Below are 23,929 nucleotides of genomic sequence, written 5' to 3'. Positions count from 1 at the left end.
AAAGGTATGCTTACCTAATAAATTCATTTATTTCATGATGGTGGGAGTCCACAAGCTTCAAGTTTGTTAGCTTGTTATTCTAACTATAGCTGGCGACTGGAATTGTTTTGCACTTCATTTGACCTGCTTTGGTCTTTTCCTATATTTTTGGATTTTCTTCTCTACTTGGCTATATATATAATGTGGTACAGTAGAGGATTTCTAGATGAATGGGGTGGAGTTCTTTAATGTGGGGGTGTTTTTGCCTCCTCCTTGTGGAAGGAAATTTATATCCCACATGTGATGTTCTCGTTGGCTCCCTATCATAAAAGAAATTAATCAGGTAAGCATACATTTTGTTGGGGGTTTTTTCCCTCTAACTTGACCCAATCATCCTCTTTTTTCCTTCCTTTTTCTCTCTCTCTCTCTCTCTATGCCTTTTTTTTCGTTCTCTTTTCCTCCTTACCAGTCTATGTGGACCCTACAACAAAATTGTATTGTAAGACATTTCGTATGTAAAGAAAAAAGACTTATATTTACAATAAGGAATTTCAAGTTTCGTATCCATAATAGTAGTAACAGTTGTTTTTTTTGGTGACAGTAAAAACATTTTATCATTGAAACAAGCATTTGATATCTAGCTATTGTTTCTATATCAAGCCTTATGTTTTTTTGGTATCTGCTTGCAGCTGGAATCCAACGGACATTACTTTGTCAGCTATCAAGTAAACATAGGTGGCCAGTCTTGTGAGCACTGTTCTTCTAGCATTGGGTCCATGGAAAAAGCTTTTCTATGTAATAGTAAGTACACTTTTCAAAATGTAATGGCAGTATTATAACTTAATAATTGTTTCTTAAGGTTTTGAAATCAAATTTGTATCCTCTCTGTATAGCCTGCAAGATGATATGTCACAAGAAGTGTGTGACTAAAGTCCAGTGTCCATGCACACCAGCTGGGTGGAGGAAGGTAGTTATAAAGATGAATTGCATTTTATATACCCTCTTGTTTTTTACACACTTATAGGAAAGTCTGTATCTTTAACTTTACCATATAATTAATATGTTCTACATAAAATAATTATTTTGTTACCTTCTGCAGCCTATTTGGCTTCACTAAATATTACAATCAATTATTTTTGGGTGACTAAGTAATCCACTTTTTTTTTTTTCTCCTCTCCTTTTTCTAGAACCGTGGTGGACAACACTTTGGAGTGCATGTGGGGGACCTGATAAGTGAGACCAATGAAGTACCAATAGTAATGGAGAAGCTATTAGAGTACCTGGAGATGCACGGCCTGTACACTGAAGGGATCTATCGCAAATCTGGGGCCGCTAATCGCATGCGGGAGCTTAAACAGTGTCTGGAAAAAGGTGTGATGGAAGTTCATACTGAGAGATGGAATCAAGGGACAACTGCTTTTTGTAATAAGTGCTCTGATATACTCCTTTTGTGTTTACAAAGGGTTTGCTTAACTATTGAGCAGAGCTTTGAATTTTACGTAGCAACATCATTTGAGGGAAACTTATATTCTTTATAGAATATAACTCTTATCCTTGCTGTAAAATATAAAATTATTTTTATTTTTCATTAGATCCCAACGCTGTGATACTGGATAATTACCCAATCCATGCCATCACTGGGATTCTGAAGCTGTGGTTGAGGGAGCTTCCTGAACCACTAATGACTTTTGCTCAATACAGCGAGTTCCTGCGTGCTGTCGGTAAGTGCTAAGGAAACCACATGCTGGGCATATACATATTCACTGACAATGGGAAGCATAGGCACTGTGAATGTATAGTACAAGTTCAATATATCATTGTGCCAGTTTAGCTTTTCTTAGTCAAATAGTGAGTTTAAAGGGACTGTAAACACCTTGAGAGTTTATGTAAAATGTTTAGTTATATGAGACTAGACTGCAATATATTCCTTATTTATTTTGGTCTTTTTCATATAATTTATTTCTTGTTTTTCTTTTTAAGGAATTTTATAATAGTTTAGCTGCAGCACACTGTAACTGTTATATTTGCTTACAATAGTATCCCCCCCCCCCCCTACTTGTAGGAGTATACTACAGTATATTACATTTCTTGTTCTATTGTTATACATTGCTGGGCAATGGACTACTGTATATACCATATTGTGATACTGTTAAAGGGACAGTCACCTCAAAAAAATGTATTGTTTAAAAAGATAGATAATCCCTTTATTACCCATTCCCCTGTTTTGCACAGAAAACATGGTTATATTAATACCCTTTTTACCTCTGTGATTACCTTGTATCTAAGCATCATCTGACAGCCCCCTGGTCACATGACATTATCTATTGACTTGCACAGTGTTATCTATATGGCTCACATGAACTAGCTGTCCCCTGTTGTGAAAAGCTAATACAAAAGCTTGTGATCAGGGGGGACGTCTTTAGTGGCTTAGAAACAGACAGAAATTTAGAGGTTTAAATGTTATAAAGTGTATTAATATAACCATGTTGGATGTGCAAAGCTGGGAAATGGGTAGTAAAGGCATTATCTAACTTATTAAACAATAACTATTTCTCTTGTAAGGTGTATCCAGTCCACGGATCATCCATTACTTGTGGGATATTCTCCTTCCCAACAGGAAGCTGCAAGAGGATCACCCACAGCAGAGCTGTCTATATAGCTCCTCCCCTAACTGCCACTACCAGTCATTCTCTTGCAGCTCTCGACAAGATAGGAAGTAGCTAGAGAGATGTGGTAAATTTATGTAGTTTATCTTCAATCAAAAGTTTATTATTTTCAAATGGTACCGGAGTTGTACTCTTTTAGCCTCAGGCAGAAAGTTGAAGAAGAGTCTGCCTGTGGTTTTTGATGATCTTAGCAGGTTGTAACTAAGATCCATTGCTGTTCTCACACATAACTGAAGAGATGAGGTAACTTCAGCTGGGGGAATGGCGTGCAGGGTCTCCTGCTATGAGGTATGTGCAGTTTAAATTTCTCTAGAGAAATGAATATGCTAGAAAATGCTGTTAATACCGGATTTATTTAAGGTAAGCCTGATTACAGTGATTTAATAATGACTAGTATCATGCTTGCTGTAAAAGGTAATATTCTTATTACTTTCTCACATTACTGAAAATAAGATAACGTTTGCTGGAAGTGTTTAAACGTTTTTTTCTAAATATTGGTGATAAAACTTTATTGGGGCCCAGTTTTTCCACATGGCTGGCTAGATTTTGCCTAGGGTTAATTTTTTATGGCCCTCTCACTGTGAGTACAGGTTGGGAGGGGCCTAATTTCAGGCCTAAATCGTGCAGTAGTTTTTGCAGCTTGAGACTTCCAGCTTCCCTGAAGGAGTCCCATGAACACTTAGGACCTCTTCAAAGGGTTTTTGTGCCTTCAAAAGTGGTTGTATGGGCAGGTAGGGCCACAGCAGAGCTGTGGCAGTTTGTTGTGACTGTTAAAAAACGTTTATATCGTTTTTCTCCAACATAGGTGTGTCCGGTCCACGGCGTCATCCTTACTTGTGGGATATTCTCTTCCCCAACAGGAAATGGCAAAGAGCCCAGCAAAGCTGGTCACATGATCCCTCCTAGGCTCCGCCTACCCCAGTCATTCTCTTTGCCGTTGTACAGGCAACATCTCCACGGAGATGGCTTAGAGTTTTTTAGTGTTTAACCATTCGAACAATTCTTCCTTCCATCCAGGAAGGTCAATTCATGACCACGGTGGATTTAAAGGATGCGTATCTACATATTCCTATCCACAAGGAACATCATCGGTTCCTAAGGTTCGCATTCCTGGACAAGCATTACCAGTTCGTGGCGCTTCCTTTCGGATTAGCCACTGCTCCAAGGATTTTCACAAAGGTACTAGGGTCCCTTCTAGCGGTACTAAGACCAAGGGGCATTGCAGTAGTTCCTTACTTGGACGACATTCTGATTCAAGCGTCGTCCCTTCCTCAAGCAAAGGCTCACACGGACATAGTCCTGGCCTTTCTCAGATCTCACGGATGGAAAGTGAACGTGGAAAAGAGTTCTCTATCTCCGTCGACAAGGGTTCCCTTCTTGGGAACAATAATAGAGAATCTCTTCTACCGATAAATATTCTGGAACTGAGAGCGATATTCAATGCTCTCAAGGCTTGGCCTCAGCTAGCAAAGGCCAAGTTCATACGGTTTCAATCAGACAACATGACGACTGTTGCGTACATCAACCATCAGGGGGGAACAGGAGTTCCCTGGCGATGGAAGAAGTGACCAAAATCATTCAATGGGCGGAGACTCACTCCTGCCACCTGTCTGCAATCCACATCCCAGGAGTGGAAAATTGGGAAGCGGATTTTCTGAATCGTCAGACATTACATCCGGGGGAGTGGGAACTCCATCCGGAAATCTTTGGCCAAATTACTCAACTGTGGGGCATTCCAGACATGGATCTGATGGCCTCTCGTCAGAACTTCAAGGTTCCTTGCTACGGGTCCAGATCCAGGGATCCCAAGGCGACTCTAGTAGATGCACTAGTAGCACCTTGGACCTTCAAACTAGCTTATGTATTCCCGCCGTTTCCTCTCATCCCCAGGCTGGTAGCCAGGATCAATCAGGAGAGGGCGTCGGTGATCTTGATAGCTCCTGCGTGGCCACGCAGGACTTGGTATGCAGATCTGGTGAATATGTCATCGGCTCCACCATGGAAGCTACCTTTGAGACGAGACCTTCTTGTTCAAGGTCCGTTCGAACATCCGAATCTGGTCTCACTCCAGCTGACTGCTTGGAGATTGAACGCTTGATCTTATCAAAACGAGGGTTCTCAGATTCTGTTATTGATACTCTTGTTCAGGCCAGATAGCCTGTAACTAGAAAAATTTACCACAAAATATGGAAAAAATATATCTGTTGGTGTGAATCTAAAGGATTCCCTTGGGACAAGGTAAAGATTCCTAAGATTCTATCCTTTCTTCAAGAAGGATTGGAGAAAGGATTATCTGCAAGTTCCTTGAAGGGACAGATTTCTGCCTTGTCTGTGTTACTTCACAAAAAGCTGGCAGCTGTGCCAGATGTTCAAGCCTTTGTTCAGGCTCTGGTTAGAATCAAGCCTGTTTACAAACCTTTGACTCCTCCTTGGAGTCTCAACTTAGTTCTTTCAGTTCTTCAGGGGGTTCCGTTTGAACCCTTGCATTCCGTTGATATTAAGTTATTATCTTGGAAAGTTTTGTTTTTGGTTGCAATTTCTTCTGCTAGAAGAGTTTCAGAATTATCTGCTCTGCAGTGTTCTCCTCCTTATCTGGTGTTCCATGCAGATAAGGTGGTTTTACGTTCTAAACCTGGTTTTCTTCCAAAAGTTGTTTCTAACAAAAACATTAACCAGGAGATAGTCGTGCCTTCTTTGTGTCCGAAACCAGTTTCAAAGAAGGAACGTTTGTTGCACAATTTGGATGTTGTTCGCGCTCTAAATTTCTATTTAGATGCTACAAAGGATTTTAGACAAACATCTTCCTTGTTTGTTGTTTATTCTGGTAAAAGGAGAGGTCAAAAAGCAACTTCTACCTCTCTCTCTTTTTGGATTAAAAGCATCATCAGATTGGCTTATGTGACTGCCGGACGGCAGCCTCCTGAAAGAATCACAGCTCATTCCACTAGGGCTGTGGCTTCCACATGGGCCTTCAAGAACGAGGCTTCTGTTGATCAGATATGTAGGGCAGCGACTTGGTCTTCACTGCACACTTTTACCAAATTTTACAAGTTTGATACTTTTGCTTCTTCTGAGGCTGTTTTTGGGAGAAAGGTTTTGCAAACCGTGGTGCCTTCCATTTAGGTGACCTGATTTGCTCCCTCCCTTCATCCGTGTCCTAAAGCTTTGGTATTGGTTCCCACAAGTAAGGATGACGCCGTGGACCGGACACACCTATGTTGGAGAAAACAGAATTTATGTTTACCTGATAAATTACTTTCTCCAACGGTGTGTCCGGTCCACGGCCCGCCCTGGTTTTTTAATCAGGTCTGATAATTTTTTTTTTTCTTTAACTACAGTCACCACGGTATCATATGGTTTCTCCTATGCAAATATTCCTCCTTAACGTCGGTCGAATGACTGGGGTAGGCGGAGCCTAGGAGGGATCATGTGACCAGCTTTGCTGGGCTCTTTGCCATTTCCTGTTGGGGAAGAGAATATCCCACAAGTAAGGATGACGCCGTGGACCGGACACACCGTTGGAGAAAGTAATTTATCAGGTAAACATAAATTCTGTTTTTTTATCTGGTTTTGAAACTAAGGGGTTAATCATCCATTTGCAAGTGGGTGCAATGCTCTATTAGTCTATTATACACACTGTAAAAATTTCGTAAGATTTACTGCTTTTTATCACTGTTTTTCAATTTCTGACAACATTTGTTTCTCTTAAAGGCACAGTACCGTTTTTATTTTTTGCTTGTTTACATTTATCAAAGTGTTTTCCAAGCTTGCTGGTCTCATTGCTAGTCTGTTTAAACATGTCTGACATAGAGGAAACTCCTTGTTCATTATGTTTAGAAGCCATTGTGGAACCCCCTCTTATAATGTGAACCAAATGTACTGATTTTACTTTAAGTTATAAAGATCATATTCTGTCTTTAAAAGATTTATCACCAGAGGAAATTGACAAGGGGGAAGTTATGCCGACTAACTCGCCCCACGTGTCAGAACCTTTGACTCCCGCTCAAGGGACTCCCGCTCAAGTGGCGCCAAGTACATCTAGCGCGCCCATGGCGTTTACTTTACAAGACATGGCGGCAGTTATGGATCATACCCTTACAGCGGTATTGTCCAAACTACCAGGGTTACAAGGAAAGCGAGACAGCTCTGGGACTAGAAAAAATACAGAGCTCTCTGACGCTTTAGTAGCTATGTCTGATATCCCCTCACAATATGCAGAAGCTGAGGCAGGAGAGCTTCTTTCTGTGGGTGATTTTTTCTGACTCAGGGAAGATGCTTCAACCTGATTCTGATATGTCTACATTTAAATTAAAGCTTGAACACCTGTTGCTCAGGGAGGTTTTAGCTACTCTGGATGACTGTGACACCATTATAGTGCCAGAGAAATTGCGTAGATTGTATAAATACTATGCAGTGCCTGTTTACACTGATGTTTTTCCAATACCTAAAAGGTTTTCAGAAAGTATTACTAAGGAATGGGATAGACCAGGTGTACCGTTCTCTTCCCCTCCTATTTTTAAGAAAATGTTTCCCATAGATGCCGCTACACGGGACTTATGGCAAACGGTCCCTAAGGTGGAGGGAGCAGTTTCTACCCTAGCTAAGCGTACAACTATTGCCCTCAAAGACAGTTGTGCTTTCCTAGATCCAATGGATAAAAAGTTAGAGGGTTACCTTAAGAAATTTTTTATTCAACAAGGTTTTATTCTCCAGCCTCTTGCATGCATTGCCCCGGTCACTGCTGCCTTCTGGTTTGAGTCTCTGGAAGAGGCTTTACAGGTAGAAACTCCATTGGATGATATACTTGACAAGCTTAAAGCGCTTAAGCTAGCCAATTCATTTGTTTCTGACGCCGTTGTTCATTTAACCAAACTAACGGCTAAGAACTCAGGTTTTGCTATACAGGCGCGTAGGGCGCTATGGCTTAAATCCTGGTCAGCTGACGTTACTTCAAAGTCTAAGCTTCTCAACATTCCCTTCAAGGGGCAGACCCTATTCGGGCCTGGACTGAAGGAGATCATTTCTGATATTACTGGAGGAAAAGGTCATGCCCTTCCTCAGGATAGGTCTAATAAATTAAGGACCAAACAAACTAATTTTCGTGCCTTTCGAAACTTTAAGACGAGCGCGGCATCAACTCCCTCTAATGCAAAACAAGAGGGAAATTTTGCCCAGTCCAAGCCGGTCTGGAGACCTAACCAGGCCTGGAACAAAGGTAAGCAGGCCAAGAAGCCTGCTGCTGCCTCTAAGACAGCATGAAAGATCAGCCCCCGTTCCGGTAACGGATCTAGTAGGGGGCAGACTTTCTCTCTTCGCCCAGGCTTGGGCAAGAGATGTCCAGGATCCCTGGGTGTTGGAAAATGTGTCCCAGGGATATCTTCTGGACTTCAAAGCTTCTTCCCCAAAAGGAAGATTTCACCTCTCACAATTATCTGCAGACCAGATAAAGAGAGAGGCATTCTTACATTGTGTTCAAGACCTCCTAGTTATGGGAGTGATCCACCCAGTTCCAAAGGAGGAACAGGGGCAAGGCTTCTATTCAAATCTCTTTGTGGTTCCCAAGAAAGAGGGAACCTTCAGACCAATCTTAGATCTCAAGATCCTAAACAAATTTCTCAGGGTCCCATCTTTCAAGATGGAGACTATTCGAACCATCCTACCTATGATCCAGGAGGGTCAATACATGACTACCGTGGACTTAAAGGATGCTTATCTTCAGATTCCGATACACAAAGATCATCATCGGTTTCTCAGGTTCGCCTTCCTAGACAGGCATTACCAGTTTGTGGCTCTTCCCTTTGGGTTAGCTACGGCACCAAGAATCTTTACGAAGGTTCTGGGGTCACTTCTGGTGGTCCTAAGGCCGCGGGGCATAGCAGTAGCCCCTTACTTAGACAACATTCTGATACAGAAATTTCCAAATTCCCAAGTCCCATACGGACATTGTTCTGGCATTCCTGAGGTCTCATGGGTGGAAAGTGAACGGAAAGAAGAGTTCTCTATCCCCTCTCACAAGAGTTTCCTTCCAGTGGACAGGTTGTCAAAACTTCTAAATTCCTGCAGTGTTCTTTATTCTACTTCTCGCCCTTCGGTGGCTCAGTGTATGGAAGTAATCGGCTTAATTGTAGCGGCAATGGACATAGTTCCGTTTGCCCGCCTACATCTCAGACCGCTGCAACTCTGCATGCTCAGTCAGTGGAATGGGGATTATACAGATTTGACCCCTCTACTAAATCTGGATCAAGAGACCAGGGATTCTCTTCTCTGGTGGCTATCTCGGGTCCATCTGTCCAAAGGTTTGACTTTCCGCAGGCCAGATTGAACAATAGTAACAACAGATGCCAGCCTTATGGGCTGGGGTGCAGTCTGGAACTCTCCGAAGGCTCAGGGGTCGTGGACTCAGGAGGAGGCACTCCTTCCAATAAGCATTCTGGAACTAAGAGCGATATTCAATGCTCTTCAGGCTTGTCCTCAGCTAGCGGCAGTGAGGTTCATCAGATTTCAGTCGGACAACATCACAACTGTAGCTTACATCAACCATCAAGGGGGAACAAGGAGTTCCCTAGCGATGTTGGAGGTTTCAAAGATAATTCAATGGGCAGAGATTCACTCTTGCCATCTATCAGCTATCCATATCCCAGGAGTAGAGAACTGGGAGGCAGATTTTCTAAGTCGTCAGACTTTTCATCCGGGGGAGTGGGAGCTCCATCCGGAGGTGTTTGCACAGTTGATTCAACGTTGGGGCAAACCAGAACTGGATCTCATGGCGTCTCGCCAGAACGCCAAGCTTCCTTGTTACGGATCCAGGTCCAGGCATCCCAAGGCAGCGCTGATAGATGCTCTAGCAGCGCCTTGGTCCTTCAACCTGGCTTATGTGTTTCCACCGTTTCCTCTGCTCCCTCGTCTGATTGCCAAGATCAAACAGGAGAGAGCTTCGGTAATTTTGATAGCACCTGCGTGGCCACGCAGGACTTGGTATGCAGATCTGGTGGACATGTCATCCTTTCCACAATGGACTCTGCCTCTGAGGCAGGACCTTCTACTTCAGGGTCCTTTCAACCATCCAAATCTAATTTCTCTGCGTCTGACTGCTTGGAGATTGAACACTTGATTTTATCAAAACGTGGTTTCTCCGAGTCGGTCATCGATACCTTAATACAGGCGCGAAAGCCTGTCACCAGGAAAATCTATCATAAGATATGGTGTAAATATCTTCATTGGTGTGAATCCAAGGGTTACTCATGGAGTAAGGTCAGGATTCCTAGGATATTATCTTTTCTCCAAGAAGGTTTGGAGAAGGGTTTGTCAGCTAGTTCCTTAAAAGGACAAATTTCTGCTCTGTCTATTCTTTTGCACAAACGTCTGGCTGAGGTTCCAGACGTGCAGGCGTTTTGTCAGGCTTTAGTCAGAATCAAGCCTGTGTTTAAACCTGTTGCTCCGCCTTGGAGTTTAAACTTAGTTCTTAAGGTTCTTCAAGGGTACCAAACCTGGTTTTTCTCTTGTTAAGTGTGTTCAGTCCACGGGTCATCCATTACTTATGGGATATATTCTCCTTCCCAACAGGAAGTTGCAAGAGGATCACCCAAGCAGAGCTGCTATATAGCTCCTCCCCTCACATGTCATATCCAGTCATTCTCTTGCAACCCTCAACAAAGAAGGAGGTCGCGAGAGGAGCTGGAGTTTTTACTTAACTATTCTTCAATCAAAAGTTTGTTATTTTAAATGGCACCGGAGTGTGCTGTTTTTCTATCTCAGGCAGTATTTGGAAGAAGAAACTGCCTGCGTTTTTTTCTATGATCTTAGCAGGCATAACTAAGATCCACTGGCTGTTCTCGACATTCTGAGGAGTGGGGTAACTTCAGAAACTGGGAATAGCATGCGGGGTCCTCCGCAAATGAGGTATGTGCAGTACATTATTTTCTGGGAATGGAATTGACTAAGAAAATACTGCTGTTACCGTATGATGTAAGTACAGCCTTAAATGCAGTAGTGGCAACTGGTATCAGGCTGATAAATGTATGCGCAGTCGAGTTATTTTCTAGGGACTAGAATTTGACTGAGAAAATACTGTTAAAACTGAAATAATACTTAAGCCTTATCTGCAGTGGTAGCGACTGGTAGCAGGCTTAGTGATAACTTTGCATGACATTGGAAAATGTTGTTTTTTAATAAAACGTTTACTGGCATGTTATTCGTTTTTGTGAGGTACTTTGGTGATAAATCTCTTTGGGCATGATTTTTTTCCACATGGCTAACATATATTTTCTGCATGGAAACCGTTATATCAGGGCTCCCACTGTTGTAATAGGAGTGGGAGGGACCTTGTTTAAGCGCCTTGTTGCGCAGTTAAAATTCTAGCACAGTCTTCCTGCTTCTTCCTCCTTGATCCAGGACGTCTCTAGAGAGCTCAGGGGTCTGCAAAATTCATTTTTGAGGGAGGTAATCAGTCACAGCAGATCTGTGACAGTGTGTTTGACTGTGATTAAAAGCGTTAATTCTTAATTGATATCCGTTTTATCCGTTTTGGGTATTGAGGGGTTTATCATCCTTTTGCTAATGGGTGCAATCCTCTGTTAATAATACACTTCTTGTTAAGAATTGTTTAATTATATCTGTATTTTTGAAGCGCTGCAGCGTTTTTTTTTATATTGCTTGTAAACTTATTGAAAGTGATTTCCAAGCTTGCTAGTTTCATTGCTAAGTCTGTTTAAACATGTCTGATTCAGAGGAAACTGTTTGTTCATCATGTTCAAAAGCCAATGTGGAGCCCAATAGAACGATGTGTACCAATTGTATTGATATTGCTTTGAATAAACGTCAATCTGTACCGATAGAGAAACTATCACCAGACAACGAGGGGGAAGTTATGCCGCCTAACTCTCCTCACGTGTCAGTACCTGCGTCTCCCGCTCGGGAGATGCGTAGGATTGAGACGCCAAGTACATCTAGGCCCTTACAAATCACTTTACATGATATGGCTAATGTTATGAAAGAAGTATTATATAATATGCCCGAATTAAGAGGCAAGCGCGATAGCTCTGGGTTAAGGACAGAGCGCGCTGATGACACGAGAGCCATGTCTGATACTGCGTCACAATTTGCAGAACATGAGGACGGTGAGCTTCATTCTGTCGGTGACGGTTCTGATCCGGGGACACCGGATTCAGAAATTTCAAATTTTAAATTTAAGCTTGAGAACCTCCGTGTGTTACTAGGGGAGGTATTAGCGATAGATAGATACTATGCGGTACCGGTGTGTACTGACGTCTTTCCTATACCAAAAAGACTTACAGAAATTATTAGTAAGGAGTGGGATAGACCCGGTGTGCCTTTTTCCCCTCCCCCGATATTTAGAAAAATGTTTCCTATAGACGCCACCACACGAGACTTATGGCAGACGGTCCCTAAGGTGGAGGGAGCAGTTTCTACTTTAGCCAAACGTACCACTATCCCGGTGGAGGATAGCTGTGCTTTCTCAGATCCAATGGATAAAAAATTAGAGGGTTATCTTAAGAAAATGTTTGTTCAACAGGGTTTTATATTGCAGCCTCTTGCATGCATTGCGCCTGTCACAGCTGCAGCGGCATTCTGGTTTGAGTCTCTGGAAGAGGCGATTCGCACAGCGCCATTGGATGAGGCTTTGAGCAAAGTTAGAACCCTTAAGCAAGCTAATGCGTTTGTTTCAGATGCCTTAGTACATTTAACCAAACTTACGGCTAAAAATTCCGGATTCGCCATACAGGCGCGCAGAGCGCTCTGGCTTAAATCCTGGTCAGCGGATGTAACTTCTAAGTCTAAACTACTTAACATTCCTTTCAAAGGGCAGAACTTATTCGGGCCCGGCTTGAAGGAAATTATTGCTGACATTACGGGAGGTAAGGGCCACGCCCTTCCTCAGGACAGGGCCAAACCAAAGGCCAAACAGTCTAATTTTCGTGCCTTTCGTAACTTCAAGGCAGGAGCCAGCATCAACTTCCTCCGCTCCAAAACAGGAAGGAACTACTGCTCGTTACAGACAGGGTTGGAAAGGCAACCAGTCATGGAACAAGGGCTAGCAGGCCAGAAAGCCTACTCCCGCCCCTAAGACAGCATGAAGACAGGGCCCCCTATCCGGAGACGGATTTAGTGGGGGGCAGACTTTCTCTCTTCGCCCAGGCTTGGGCAAGAGATGTGCAGGATCCCTGGACGTTGAAGATTATATCTCAGGGATACCTTCTGGATTTCAAAACCTCTCCTCCACAAGGGAGGTTTCATCTGTCGAGGTTATCAACAAACCTAGTAAAGAGAGAGGCATTTCTACAATGTGTACAAGACCTCTTAGTCATGGGAGTGATCCACTCAGTTCCGCGATCGGAACAGGGACAAGGATTTTACTCAAATCTATTTGTGGTTCCCAAAAAAGAGGGAACCTTCAGACCAATCTTGGACTTAAAGATCTTAAACAAATTCCTAAGGGTACCATCGTTCAAGATGGAAACCATTCGAACCATCCTACCCATGATCCAAGAGGGTCAATATATGACCACAGTGGACTTAAAGGATGCTTACCTTCACATACCGATTCACAAAGATCATTATCGGTACCTAAGGTTTGCCTTCCTAGACAGGCATTACCAGTTTGTAGCCCTTCCCTTCGGGTTAGCCACGGCCCCGAGAATTTTTACGAAGGTTCTGGGCTCACTTCTGGCGGTACTAAGACCATGAGGCATAGCGGTGGCTCCGTACCTAGACGACATTCTGATACAAGCGTCAAGTTTTCAGAATGCAAAGTCTCATACAGAGATAGTTCTAGCATTTCTGAGGTCGCATGGGTGGAAAGTGAACGTGGAAAAGAGTTCTCTGTTACCACTCACAAGGGTTCCTTTTCTAGGGACTCTTATAGATTCTGTAGAGATGAAGATTTACCTGACGGAGTCCAGGTTATCAAAGATTCTCAATGCTTGCCGTGTCCTTCATTCCATTCCAAGCCCATCAGTAGCTCAGTGCATGGAGGTAATCGGCTTAATGGTCGCGGCAATGGACATAGTGCCATTTGCTCGCCTGCATCTCAGACCGCTGCAACTATGCATGCTCAGTCAATGGAACGGGGATTACTCAGATCTGTCCCCTTTGCTAAATCTGGACCAGGAGACCAGAGATTCTCTTCTCTGGTGGTTGTCACCGGTTCATCTGTCCAAAGGAATGACCTTTCGCCGACCAGATTGGACGATTGTAACAACGGATGCCAGCCTTCTAGGCTGGGGAGCAGTCTGGAATTCCCTGAAGGCTCAGGGATCGTGGACTCAGGAGGAGAAACTCCTTCCAATAAACATTCTAGAATTAAGAGCAATATTCAATGCTCTTCTAGCTTGGCCTCAGTTAGCAAAACTGAGGTTCATCAGATTTCAGTCGGACAATATCACGACTGTGGCTTACATCAATCATCAAGGGGGAACCAGGAGTTCCCTAGCGATGTTGGAAGTCTCGAAGATAATTCGCTGGGCAGAGTCTCACTCTTGCCACCTGTCAGCGATTTACATCCCAGGCGTGGAGAACTGGGAGGCGGATTTCCTAAGTCGCCAGACTTTTCATCCGGGAGAGTGGGAACTTCACCTGGAGGTATTTGCTCAACTGGTTCGTCGTTGGGGCAAACCGGATCTGGATCTCATGGCATCTCGCCAGAACGCGAAGCTTCCTTGTTACGGATCCAGGTCCAGGGACCCGGGAGCGGTGCTGGTAGATGCATTAGCAGCCCCTTGGGTTTTCAACATAGCTTATGTGTTTCCACCATTTCCGTTGCTACCTCGACTGATTGCCAGGATCAAACAGGAGAGGGCATCGGTAATTCTGATAGCGCCTGTGTGGCCACGCAGGACCTGGTATGCAGACCTAGTGGACATGTCGTCCTGCCCACCATGGTCTCTACCTCTGAGGCAGGACCTTCTAATTCAGGGTCCTTTCAACCATCCAAACCTAATTTCTCTGAGGCTGACTGCCTGGAAATTGAACGCTTGATTCTATCAAAGCGTGGGTTTTCGGATTCGGTTATTGATACATTAATACAGGCTCGGAAACCTGTGACCAGAAAAATTTACCATAAGATATGGCGTAAATATTTATATTGGTGCGAATCCAAGAGTTACTCATGGAGTAAGGTTAGGATTCCTAGGATATTGGCTTTTCTACAAGAGGGTTTAGAAAAGGGTTTATCCGCTAGTTCGCTAAAGGGACAGATTTCAGCTCTGTCTATTCTTTTACACAAACGTCTGGCAGAGAATCCAGACATCCAGGCTTTTTGTCAGGCTTTGGCTAGAATTAAGCCTGTGTTTAAAGCTGTTGCTCCTCCGTGGAGCTTAAACTTGGTTCTTAAAGTTCTTCAGGGTGTTCCGTTTGAACCCCTTCATTCCATTGATATTAAGCTTTTATCTTGGAAAGTTTTGTTTTTGATGGCTATTTCCTCGGCTCGAAGAGTCTCTGAGTTATCTGCCTTACATTGTGATTCTCCTTATCTGATCTTTCATTCAGACAAGGTAGTACTGCGTACTAAACCTGGGTTTTTACCTAAGGTTGTTTCTAACAGGAATATCAATCAAGAGATTGTTGTTCCATCATTATGTCCTAATCCTTCTTCAAAGAAGGAACGTCTTTTGCATAATCTAGACGTGGTCCGTGCTCTGAAGTTCTACTTACAGGCAACTAAAGATTTTAGACAAACTTCTTCTCTGTTTGTCGTTTACTCTGGACAGAGGAGAGGTCAAAAGGCTTCGGCTACCTCTCTCTCTTTTTGGCTTCGTAGCATAATACGTTTAGCCTATGAGACTGCTGGACAGCAGCCTCCTGAAAGAATTACAGCTCATTCCACTAGAGCTGTGGCTTCCACCTGGGCCTTTAAGAATGAGGCCTTTGTTGAACAGATTTGCAAGGCTGCAACTTGGTCTTCACTTCATACTTTTTCCAAATTTTCCAAATTTGACACTTTCGCTTCTTCGGAGGCTGGTTTTGGGAGAAAGGTTCTACAGGCAGTGGTTCCTTCTGTTTAATGTTCCTGCCTTGTCCCTCCCATCATCCGTGTACTTAGCTTTGGTATTGGTATCCCATAAGTAATGGATGACCCGTGGACTGAACACACTTAACAAGAGAAAACATAATTTATGCTTACCTGATAAATTTATTTCTCTTGTAGTGTGTTCAGTCCACGGCCCGCCCTGTCTTTTTAAGGCAGGTTCTAAATTTTAAAATTATAACTCCAGTCACCACTGCACCTTATAGTTTCTCCTTTCTCGTCTTGTTTCGGTCGAATGACTGGATATGACATGTGAGGGGAGGAGCTATATAGCAGCTCTGCTTGGGTGATCCTCTTGCAACTTCCTGTTGGGAAGGAGAATATATCCCATAAGTAATGGATGACCCGTGGACTGAACACACTACAAGAGAAATAAATTTATCAGGTAAGCATAAATTATGTTTTTACCTAAGGTGGGTATCTAATAAAAATATCAATCAGGAGATTGTTGTACCGTCACTGTTTCCTAATCCTTCTTCAAAGAAGGAACGTCTTTTACACAATCTTGACGTGGTTCGTGCTTTAAAGTTTTATTTACAAGCTACTAAAGATTTTCGTCAAACATCTGCATTGTTTGTTTTCTACTCTGGACAGAGGAGAGGCCAAAAGGCTTCAGGAACCTCTTTTTCTTTTTGGCTAAGGAGTATAATACGCTTAGCTTATGAGACTGCTGGCCAGCAGCCTCCTGAAAGGATTACAACTCATTCTACTAGAGCGGTATCTTCCACATGGGCTTTTAAAAATGAGGCTTCTGTTGATCAGATTTGTAAGGCGGCGACTTGGTCTTCGCTTCATACTTTTTCAAAGTTCTATAAATTTGATACGTTTGCTTCTTCTGAGGCTATTTTTGGGAGAAAGGTCTTGCAGGCAGTGGTGCCTTCCGTTTAAGCGCCTGCCTTGTCCCTCCCTTCATCCGTGTCCTATAGCTTTGGTATTGGTATCCCACAATTAATGGATGATCTGTGGACTTGGATACACCTTACAAGAGAAAACATAATTATTTATTTTTAAACTACAGTCACCACTGCACCCTATAGTTTCTCCTTTCTCTTGTTTGTCTTCGGTCGAATGACTGGTAGTGGCAGTTAGGGGAGGAGCTATATAGACAGCTCTGCTGTGGGTGATCCTCTTGCAGCTTCCTGTTGGGAAGGAGAATATCCCACAAGTAATGGATGATCCGTGGACTGGATACACCACAAGAGAAATAAATTTATCAGGTAAGCATAAATTATGTTTTTTGTGTTGATGACTGTTCTTTTAATTACTGCTGTGCAGTGGAGAGAATACTACAGTATATATTATATATATCTTGTACAACTTTGTTTATTGCTGTGCAATGGTATACTTTTTACATTGCGATGGATACTACAGTATATTACATATCTTGTTCTACTTTTATTTATTGCTGTGTAATATTATTCCTTGACAATGTGAGAGGATACTAATGTGCAATACTATACTTTCAGTTGTGGGTATATCTTTAATTTTGAGCGTATACTGCAGGATATTCCTTATCTTGGACTTCAGTTATACATTGCTGCATGGTATACTTTTACTTGTGAAGTGATTTAGAGTATAGCGTGTTCTACTGTTAAATACAGTTGTAAATTGTATAATGTTCCTTGGAATAAGTTTCTAGAGGATATTCAATATCTTTGAGCTACTGTTATATATTATTGTAATGGTTTGGGTCAGTACTCACTATGATTAACAATTAGATTAGTGTTTTCCTACGCCTTTTTAAGGATTACTAGGGGTTGGACTAGATCTGTCCCTGCTGGAGGAGACCCATTATAGGGTAGATCCACGGACTCCGTTCCCCCTTCAAATCTATACATGTTCAATGTTATAGTTCTGGTCTAAGTTCTGTTGTGCAGTCTCAGTTTTCTGCATTAATTTTGCCCTGCCATGGCATTCTGCTTAGGTGGTTCTAAGGTTTTTCTTAAATTTTTAAATATATTTCTTCAACATTGGTGTGTCCGGTCCACGGCGTCATCCTTACTTGTGGGAATATCTCTTCCCCAACAGGAAATGGCAAAGAGTCCCAGCAAAGCTGGCCATATAGTCCCTCCTAGGCTCCGCCCACCCCAGTCATTCTCTTTGCCGTTGCACAGGCAACATCTCCACGGAGATGGTTAAGAGTTTTTTGGTGTTTAAATTTAGTTTTTTATTCTTCTATCAAGTGTTTGTTATTTTAAAATAGTGCTGGTATGTACTATTTACTCTAAAACAGAAAAGGATGAGAGAGGAAGATGATTTTAGCAGACAGTAACTAAAATCGATTGCTGTTTCCACATAGGACTGTTGAGATGAAGTAACTTCAGTTGGGGGAAACAGTTAGCTGACTTTTCTGCTTAAGGTATGACTAGCCATATTTCTAACAAGACCATGTAATGCTGGAAGGCTGTCATTTCCCCTCATGGGGACCGGTAAGCCATTTTCTTAGTCAAGCAAACAGAATAAAGGGCTTAATATGGGCTATAAAACTGGTAGACACTTTTATGGGCTAAATCGATTGCTTTATTTGGGCATTTTATACATGTTTATGCTGATAATTCACATTTATAATCTTGGGGAACGTTTTTTAACGGCAGGCACTATATTAGACACCTTTTCCAGTCAGGGAGGGCCTTCCCAGTTGTAGGCTGAGCCTCATTTTCGCGCCATTACTGCGCAGTTGTTTTTGAGAGCAAGACATGCAGATGCATGTGTGAGGATCTAAAAGTAGCTGGAAAAGTTTCTAGAAGGCGTCACTTGGTATCGTATTCCCCTCTGGGCTTGGTTAGGTCACAGCAAAAGCTATAGCTGGGACTGTATAGGGGTTAAATTTGTAAACGGCTCCGGTTCCGTTATTTTAAGGGTTAAAGCTCTGAAAATTGGTGTGCAATACTCTTAATGCTTTAAGACACTGTGGTGAAATTAGGGTCCGTTCGAACATCCAAATCTGGTCTCCCTCCAGCTGACGGCATGGAGATTGAACGCTTGATTCTATCAAAGCGTGGGTTTTCAGATTCTGTGATAGATACTCTGGTTCAGGCCAGAAAACCGGTAACTAGAAAGATTTACCATAAAATATGGAAAAGATATATCTGTTGGTGTGAATCCAAAGGATTCCCATGGAATAAGATAAAAATTCCTAAGATTCTCTCCTTTCTACAAGAAGGTTTGGAGAAAGGATTATCTGCAAGTTCTCTAAAGGGACAGATCTCTGCTTTATCTGTCTTACTACACAAAAGACTGGCAGCTGTGCCAGATGTTCAAGCATTTGTTCAGGCTCTGGTTAGGATCAAGCCTGTTTACAGACCTTTGACTCCTCCCTGGAGTCTAAATCTAGTTCTTTCAGTTCTTCAAGGGGTTCCGTTTGAACCTTTACATTCCATAGATATTAAGTTACTGTCTTGGAAAGTTTTGTTTTTGGTTGCTATTTCTTCTGCTAGAAGAGTTTCAGAGTTATCTGCTCTGCAGTGTTCTCCGCCCTATCTGGTGTTCCATGCAGATAAGGTGGTTTTGCGTACTAAGCCTGGTTTTCTTCCAAAGGTTGTTTCTAACAAGAATATTAACCAGGAGATAGTTGTACCTTCTTTATGTCCGAATCCAGTTTCAAAGAAGGAACGTTTGTTACACAATTTGGACGTAGTCCGTGCTCTAAGATTCTATTTAGAGGCTACAAAAGATTTCAGACAAACATCTTCTTTGTGTGTTGTCTATTCTGGTAAAAGGAGAGGTCGAAAAGCGACTTCTACCTCTCTTTCCTTTTGGCTTAAAAGCATCATCCGATTGGCTTATGAGACTGCCGGACGGCAGCCTCCTGAACGAATCACAGCTCACTCCACTAGGGCTGTGGCTCCCACATGGACCTTCAAGAACGAGGCTTCTGTTGACCAGATATGTAAGGCAGCGACTTGGTCTTCACTGCACACTTTTGCCAAATTTTACAAATTTGATACTTTTGCTTCTTCGGAGGCTATTTTTGGGAGAAAGGTTTTGCAAGCCGTGGTGCCTTCCGTTTAGGTAACCTGATTTGCTCCCTCCCTTCATCCGTGTCCTAAAGCTTTGGTATTGGTTCCCACAAGTAAGGATGACGCCGTGGACCGGACACACTAATGTTGGAGAAAACAGAATTTATGCTTACCTGATGATAAATTACTTTCTCCAACGGTGTGTCCGGTCCACGGCCCGTCCTGGTTGTTTTAATCAGGTCTGATGAATTATTTTCTCTAACTACAGTCACCACGGTACCATATGGTTTCTCCTATATTTTTCCTCCTGTCCGTCGGTTGAATGACTGGGGTGGGCGGAGCCTAGGAGGGACTATATGGCCAGCTTTGCTGGGACTCTTTGCCATTTCCTGTTGGGGAAGAGATATTCCCACAAGTAAGGATGACGCCGTGGACCGGACACACCGTTGGAGAAAGTAATTTATCAGGTAAGCATAAATTCTGTTTTTAAGTCCACTTTTCCGAGGTTATGGCGGTTTTGCCACCTTTATGTATGCATATACTTAAGCATATTTATTTTAGTTTCTGATGAGGTTCCTACATTCTGTAGCTTTTAACCAGCTCTGATATATACTTCTGTCTTTTTTCACATTCTGAGGGTGAATTGTCTTCCTCTAGTCCTGCTGAGGACACGGTTAAATCCTGTATTACATTTTCTACGGATATTTCAGCTTATGGTTTTCTCTTGTATGCAATTTGAGAGTATACCTCAGTAACTGCTTATTGCCGACTTTGCAGCTGTAAAACATACCGCAGTAAGTTAGGTTTACCATAGTAGCTGTTTTCTATACGGTATTGCAGTCTCTAGTGTATTCCTCAGTGGAAGCTTATATACAGGTTTGCAGTAGGGCAGGGCGATATGGGCAAAAAAAATAGAGAAATAGAGATTGAAACAGTGCTATATGAAGATAAACTGGGAAAGTGTACCAATATGTATATTTCACAGACTCTGTGTGGTGATATAGTGTATTATAGGTGTACAAAGAATAGATACCACAGTATAATAATACAATCTATATATCTAGATGTAGTCTGGTAATGGATCTGGATTCTGCCAGATCTCTACACATCCACTGAATACATATAATATATATACACAAGTGTGACTGGTATCTGACAGCAGGTGAATAGAAGTACTTAATAGGCAGTCCTTAGGAGTGTCAGGGTTTTTTCCCTGCTTTGTTTGCCATGTGCTGCTGGCAGTCATTTTACTCACCTCTCTTGCTGACTGGTGTATACTGTGTGATGCTGCTCATTTCCTGCACTTCCTTTTATGGCCAGACTGGTGTACATCATCCGTGTGAGACAGGATGCAGTCTCAGAATTGTGATGTCATTACTTATTTTTTAAAGGGCTTCTGTTCAGTATGCTTTGCCCTTGCGTTGTCTCAGACCTGTTTGTGAGAGTTCCTGTGTATTACCTGGCTGTCTGACGTCCCTCCTGGTTCCTGATCCCTGGCTTGTTCCTGACTCTGCTGTTCTCCTTGTTCCTGATTCCGGCTCGTCTGAGTACTCGCTTTGGTTCCTCATTCGGCTCGTCTGACTATTCGATTTGGCTCCTGACTTGGCTCGTCTGACTATCAGCTCTGGTTTTGATTCCTGGCTTGTTATTTGACTTGTGGACTTTTTATTATTTTTTGCTATTAATAAAGGTGTGATTATTTTTGCACTTCTCGTCTCAGTCTGATTCCTGGCACCCTGACAAGGAGAGAGTGTCTATTAGGTATTCTTAGGTTCAGTTCCAAACAATCCCTACGAAGTGCAGCTCAGTCCAAGCAAAAAAAGATTCACCTCTTTAGGAGAGGATCCTCCCAGATATTCTATGGAATAGAGAAACGACAAGCACACGGGGGGTGCACCTAGTGCAATAAACAACAAACTGGGTCACTTCAAAATAAAAAGATGTACAGCACAGTTATGTGATTCCACCTCAAACGTATGAGGTATGTTAGACACTTGTAATATAATAGCAGATGCTCCTCGTCAAGGAAATCTCCTGCCTGGATCAGACTGCTCCTTGGGACACACTGACTGCAGACGAGTACACCTCCACGTGTACAGCTAGCCAGAAGTCCTATATATGTGTTGGCCACGAATTAAGATTTGCCAAATCTTGTCAATCCAAATAGTCATATATATATATATATATATATATATATATATATATATATATATATATATATATATATATATATATATATATATATATATATATTTATAGATGTGTGTGTATATGTGTGTGGATATATATGTATATATATATATATATATATATATATATATATATATATATATATATATATATAAATATATATATAAATATAAATTTAAACATTTTATCTTGACTGATAATGAGCAATCCAATACAGGCATATAGCATTAGGGGTGGGGGGGATGCTCCTTTCAGAAAACACATGAACTAACACCCTCTAGTGGTGAAAAACTGTCAATGCCCTGAGCTAAGAGGCGGCCTTCAAGGGCTTAGAAATTAGCATATGAACCTCCTAGATTTAGCTTTCAACTAAGAATACCAAGAGAACAAAGCTAAATTGGTGATAGAAGTAAATTGGAAAATTGTTTAATATTACATGCCCTATCTGAATAATGAAAGTTTGTTTTGGAGTAGACTGTCCCTTTAAGACCCTTTCTTCTGTTTGGAGTTTTTCAATACTCTATGGAAAGACTGTTCCTTATCTTAGAAGTCTTTTCTCCAGTCTACTACGGTTTTTCGTTAGTCTTCCATTTAAACACAGGGGTCTGAAGTCTACCTCTGTATCTTGGCTGAAGAGTTTGATCCTCTAGCTGATATCTTGGCAGAAGAGGTTGATCCTCTAGCCAAACTGAGGTCCAGTCATCCTCAGCGTAACCTGCTGTTCAGAGGAGCAGACAAGGAGTTATTAGCCAAGCAAATCAAAGGTGTTTTCTCAGTAAGAAATGCTGCAGGCCTCCCAGGTGAAATGTGGACTTGTCCACCAATCCCCTGGCTTGAGATGCTGTAGCTCCTTAGCATTGTGCTTGCACTGCTTAGGATGGGCTTGTCTGCTGGAAAGAAGTTGCAGAGATAAGATCAGTGGACGGAGGTGCTGATTGGTAAGTACCTGCACCTTACAAGTCCACCAGCTATTGGTATGAACATGTATAGATGATTCACATAGTCTGGGGACATATATAATACACCATACGCCTTATACTAGCATGTTTGAAAAACTTTGCTTTTTTAGGTAAATGTTGCTTTAAACTTAGCGTGATCAGCTTAGCGTGCTCAGATTTTGCTTCTGAGCTATGCACAGTGTGTTTTTTTTCATCTAAATTTCTGTCTTTACCTTTTGGGTTTTAACTTTTAGCACTCAAAGTATTGATTTTAGTGTGTGTTTTAGCGTGCACTTTCTGTATTATACTCCTTTCATGTTCCTGTGCTGCTGTAACATTCTCAGTGTGTAGGAATGACCAGTGGAGAGGTGGTAAGGCAACTCTGATCAACAGAGTTGGGCTTCAAATTTGGGGTACAAATGTGCTGTTTTTTAGATGCTATTTAAGCCTTTTCAAAGTTCTGAACTAACTGTAAAAATCAGTAAAAGAGTACCTTATGTTTACTGTTTACGATTTAAGGGTTAATCAGTGATACATTGTGCCTTTTTCTCCCCTTTGGGGTTATTTATTTGTGTACTGTATACTGCTTATTTCCTTACGTCTATCTCTCCTTACTGATACTATTGTGCAAACTGGTGCAGCTCAGGCCTCTGATCTGCCAGCTGGTATTATCTATTGATTTGCATTTTAGCCAATTAGCTCTTTGTCCTGCACAATGTTATCTATATGGCACACTTGAGTTAGCAGTCTTTTTGTGAAAAGCTAATAAAAAAGCATGTGATAAGAGGCTGTCTGTAGTGGCTTAGAAACAGGCATACATTAAGAGGTTACAAAAAATAAAAAAAGTAAAATTACAAAAAAATAAACAAAGCTATCCAAAATAAAAAATGTAAACCTAAACTAATACCCCTATAAAAATTAAAAATACCCCCCAAAATAAGAACACCCCCTAATCTAATACTAAACTACCAATAGCCCTTAAAAAGACATTTTGTAGGGCATTGCCCTAAGTTAAACAGCTCTTACACCGCTAAAGAAATACTAAGTCCCCCCCCCCCCAACAGTAAAACCTGCCCACCCACCAAAACTCCCAAAATAAAAAAACCTAGCACTAAAAAAAACTAAACTACTTATTGCCACCAAAGGGGCATTTGT

General features: G+C 42.0%; 1 protein-coding gene across 6 annotated transcripts in view; it reads left to right on the top strand.

Annotated features, from left to right (window-relative positions):
- MYO9B (myosin IXB) overlaps nt 1-23,929 on the top strand; it is a 597,798-nt gene that overhangs the window by 497,550 nt on the left and 76,319 nt on the right. For all 6 annotated transcript variants that reach the window (XM_053702888.1, XM_053702886.1, XM_053702887.1 and 3 more), the window contains 4 exons: nt 669-780; nt 873-946; nt 1,167-1,350; nt 1,572-1,700. In XM_053702888.1, coding sequence (XP_053558863.1) covers nt 669-780; nt 873-946; nt 1,167-1,350; nt 1,572-1,700 — 499 coding nt within the window. The remainder of the gene's footprint in view (nt 1-668; nt 781-872; nt 947-1,166; nt 1,351-1,571; nt 1,701-23,929) is intronic.

This window comes from Bombina bombina, chromosome 2, assembly GCF_027579735.1.
Source record: "Bombina bombina isolate aBomBom1 chromosome 2, aBomBom1.pri, whole genome shotgun sequence".
In the NCBI taxonomy this organism is placed as follows: Eukaryota; Metazoa; Chordata; class Amphibia; order Anura; family Bombinatoridae; genus Bombina; species Bombina bombina.
The sequence above is the reverse complement of the archived record's forward strand: the minus strand, read 5'-3'. Positions and strand labels throughout refer to the sequence as shown.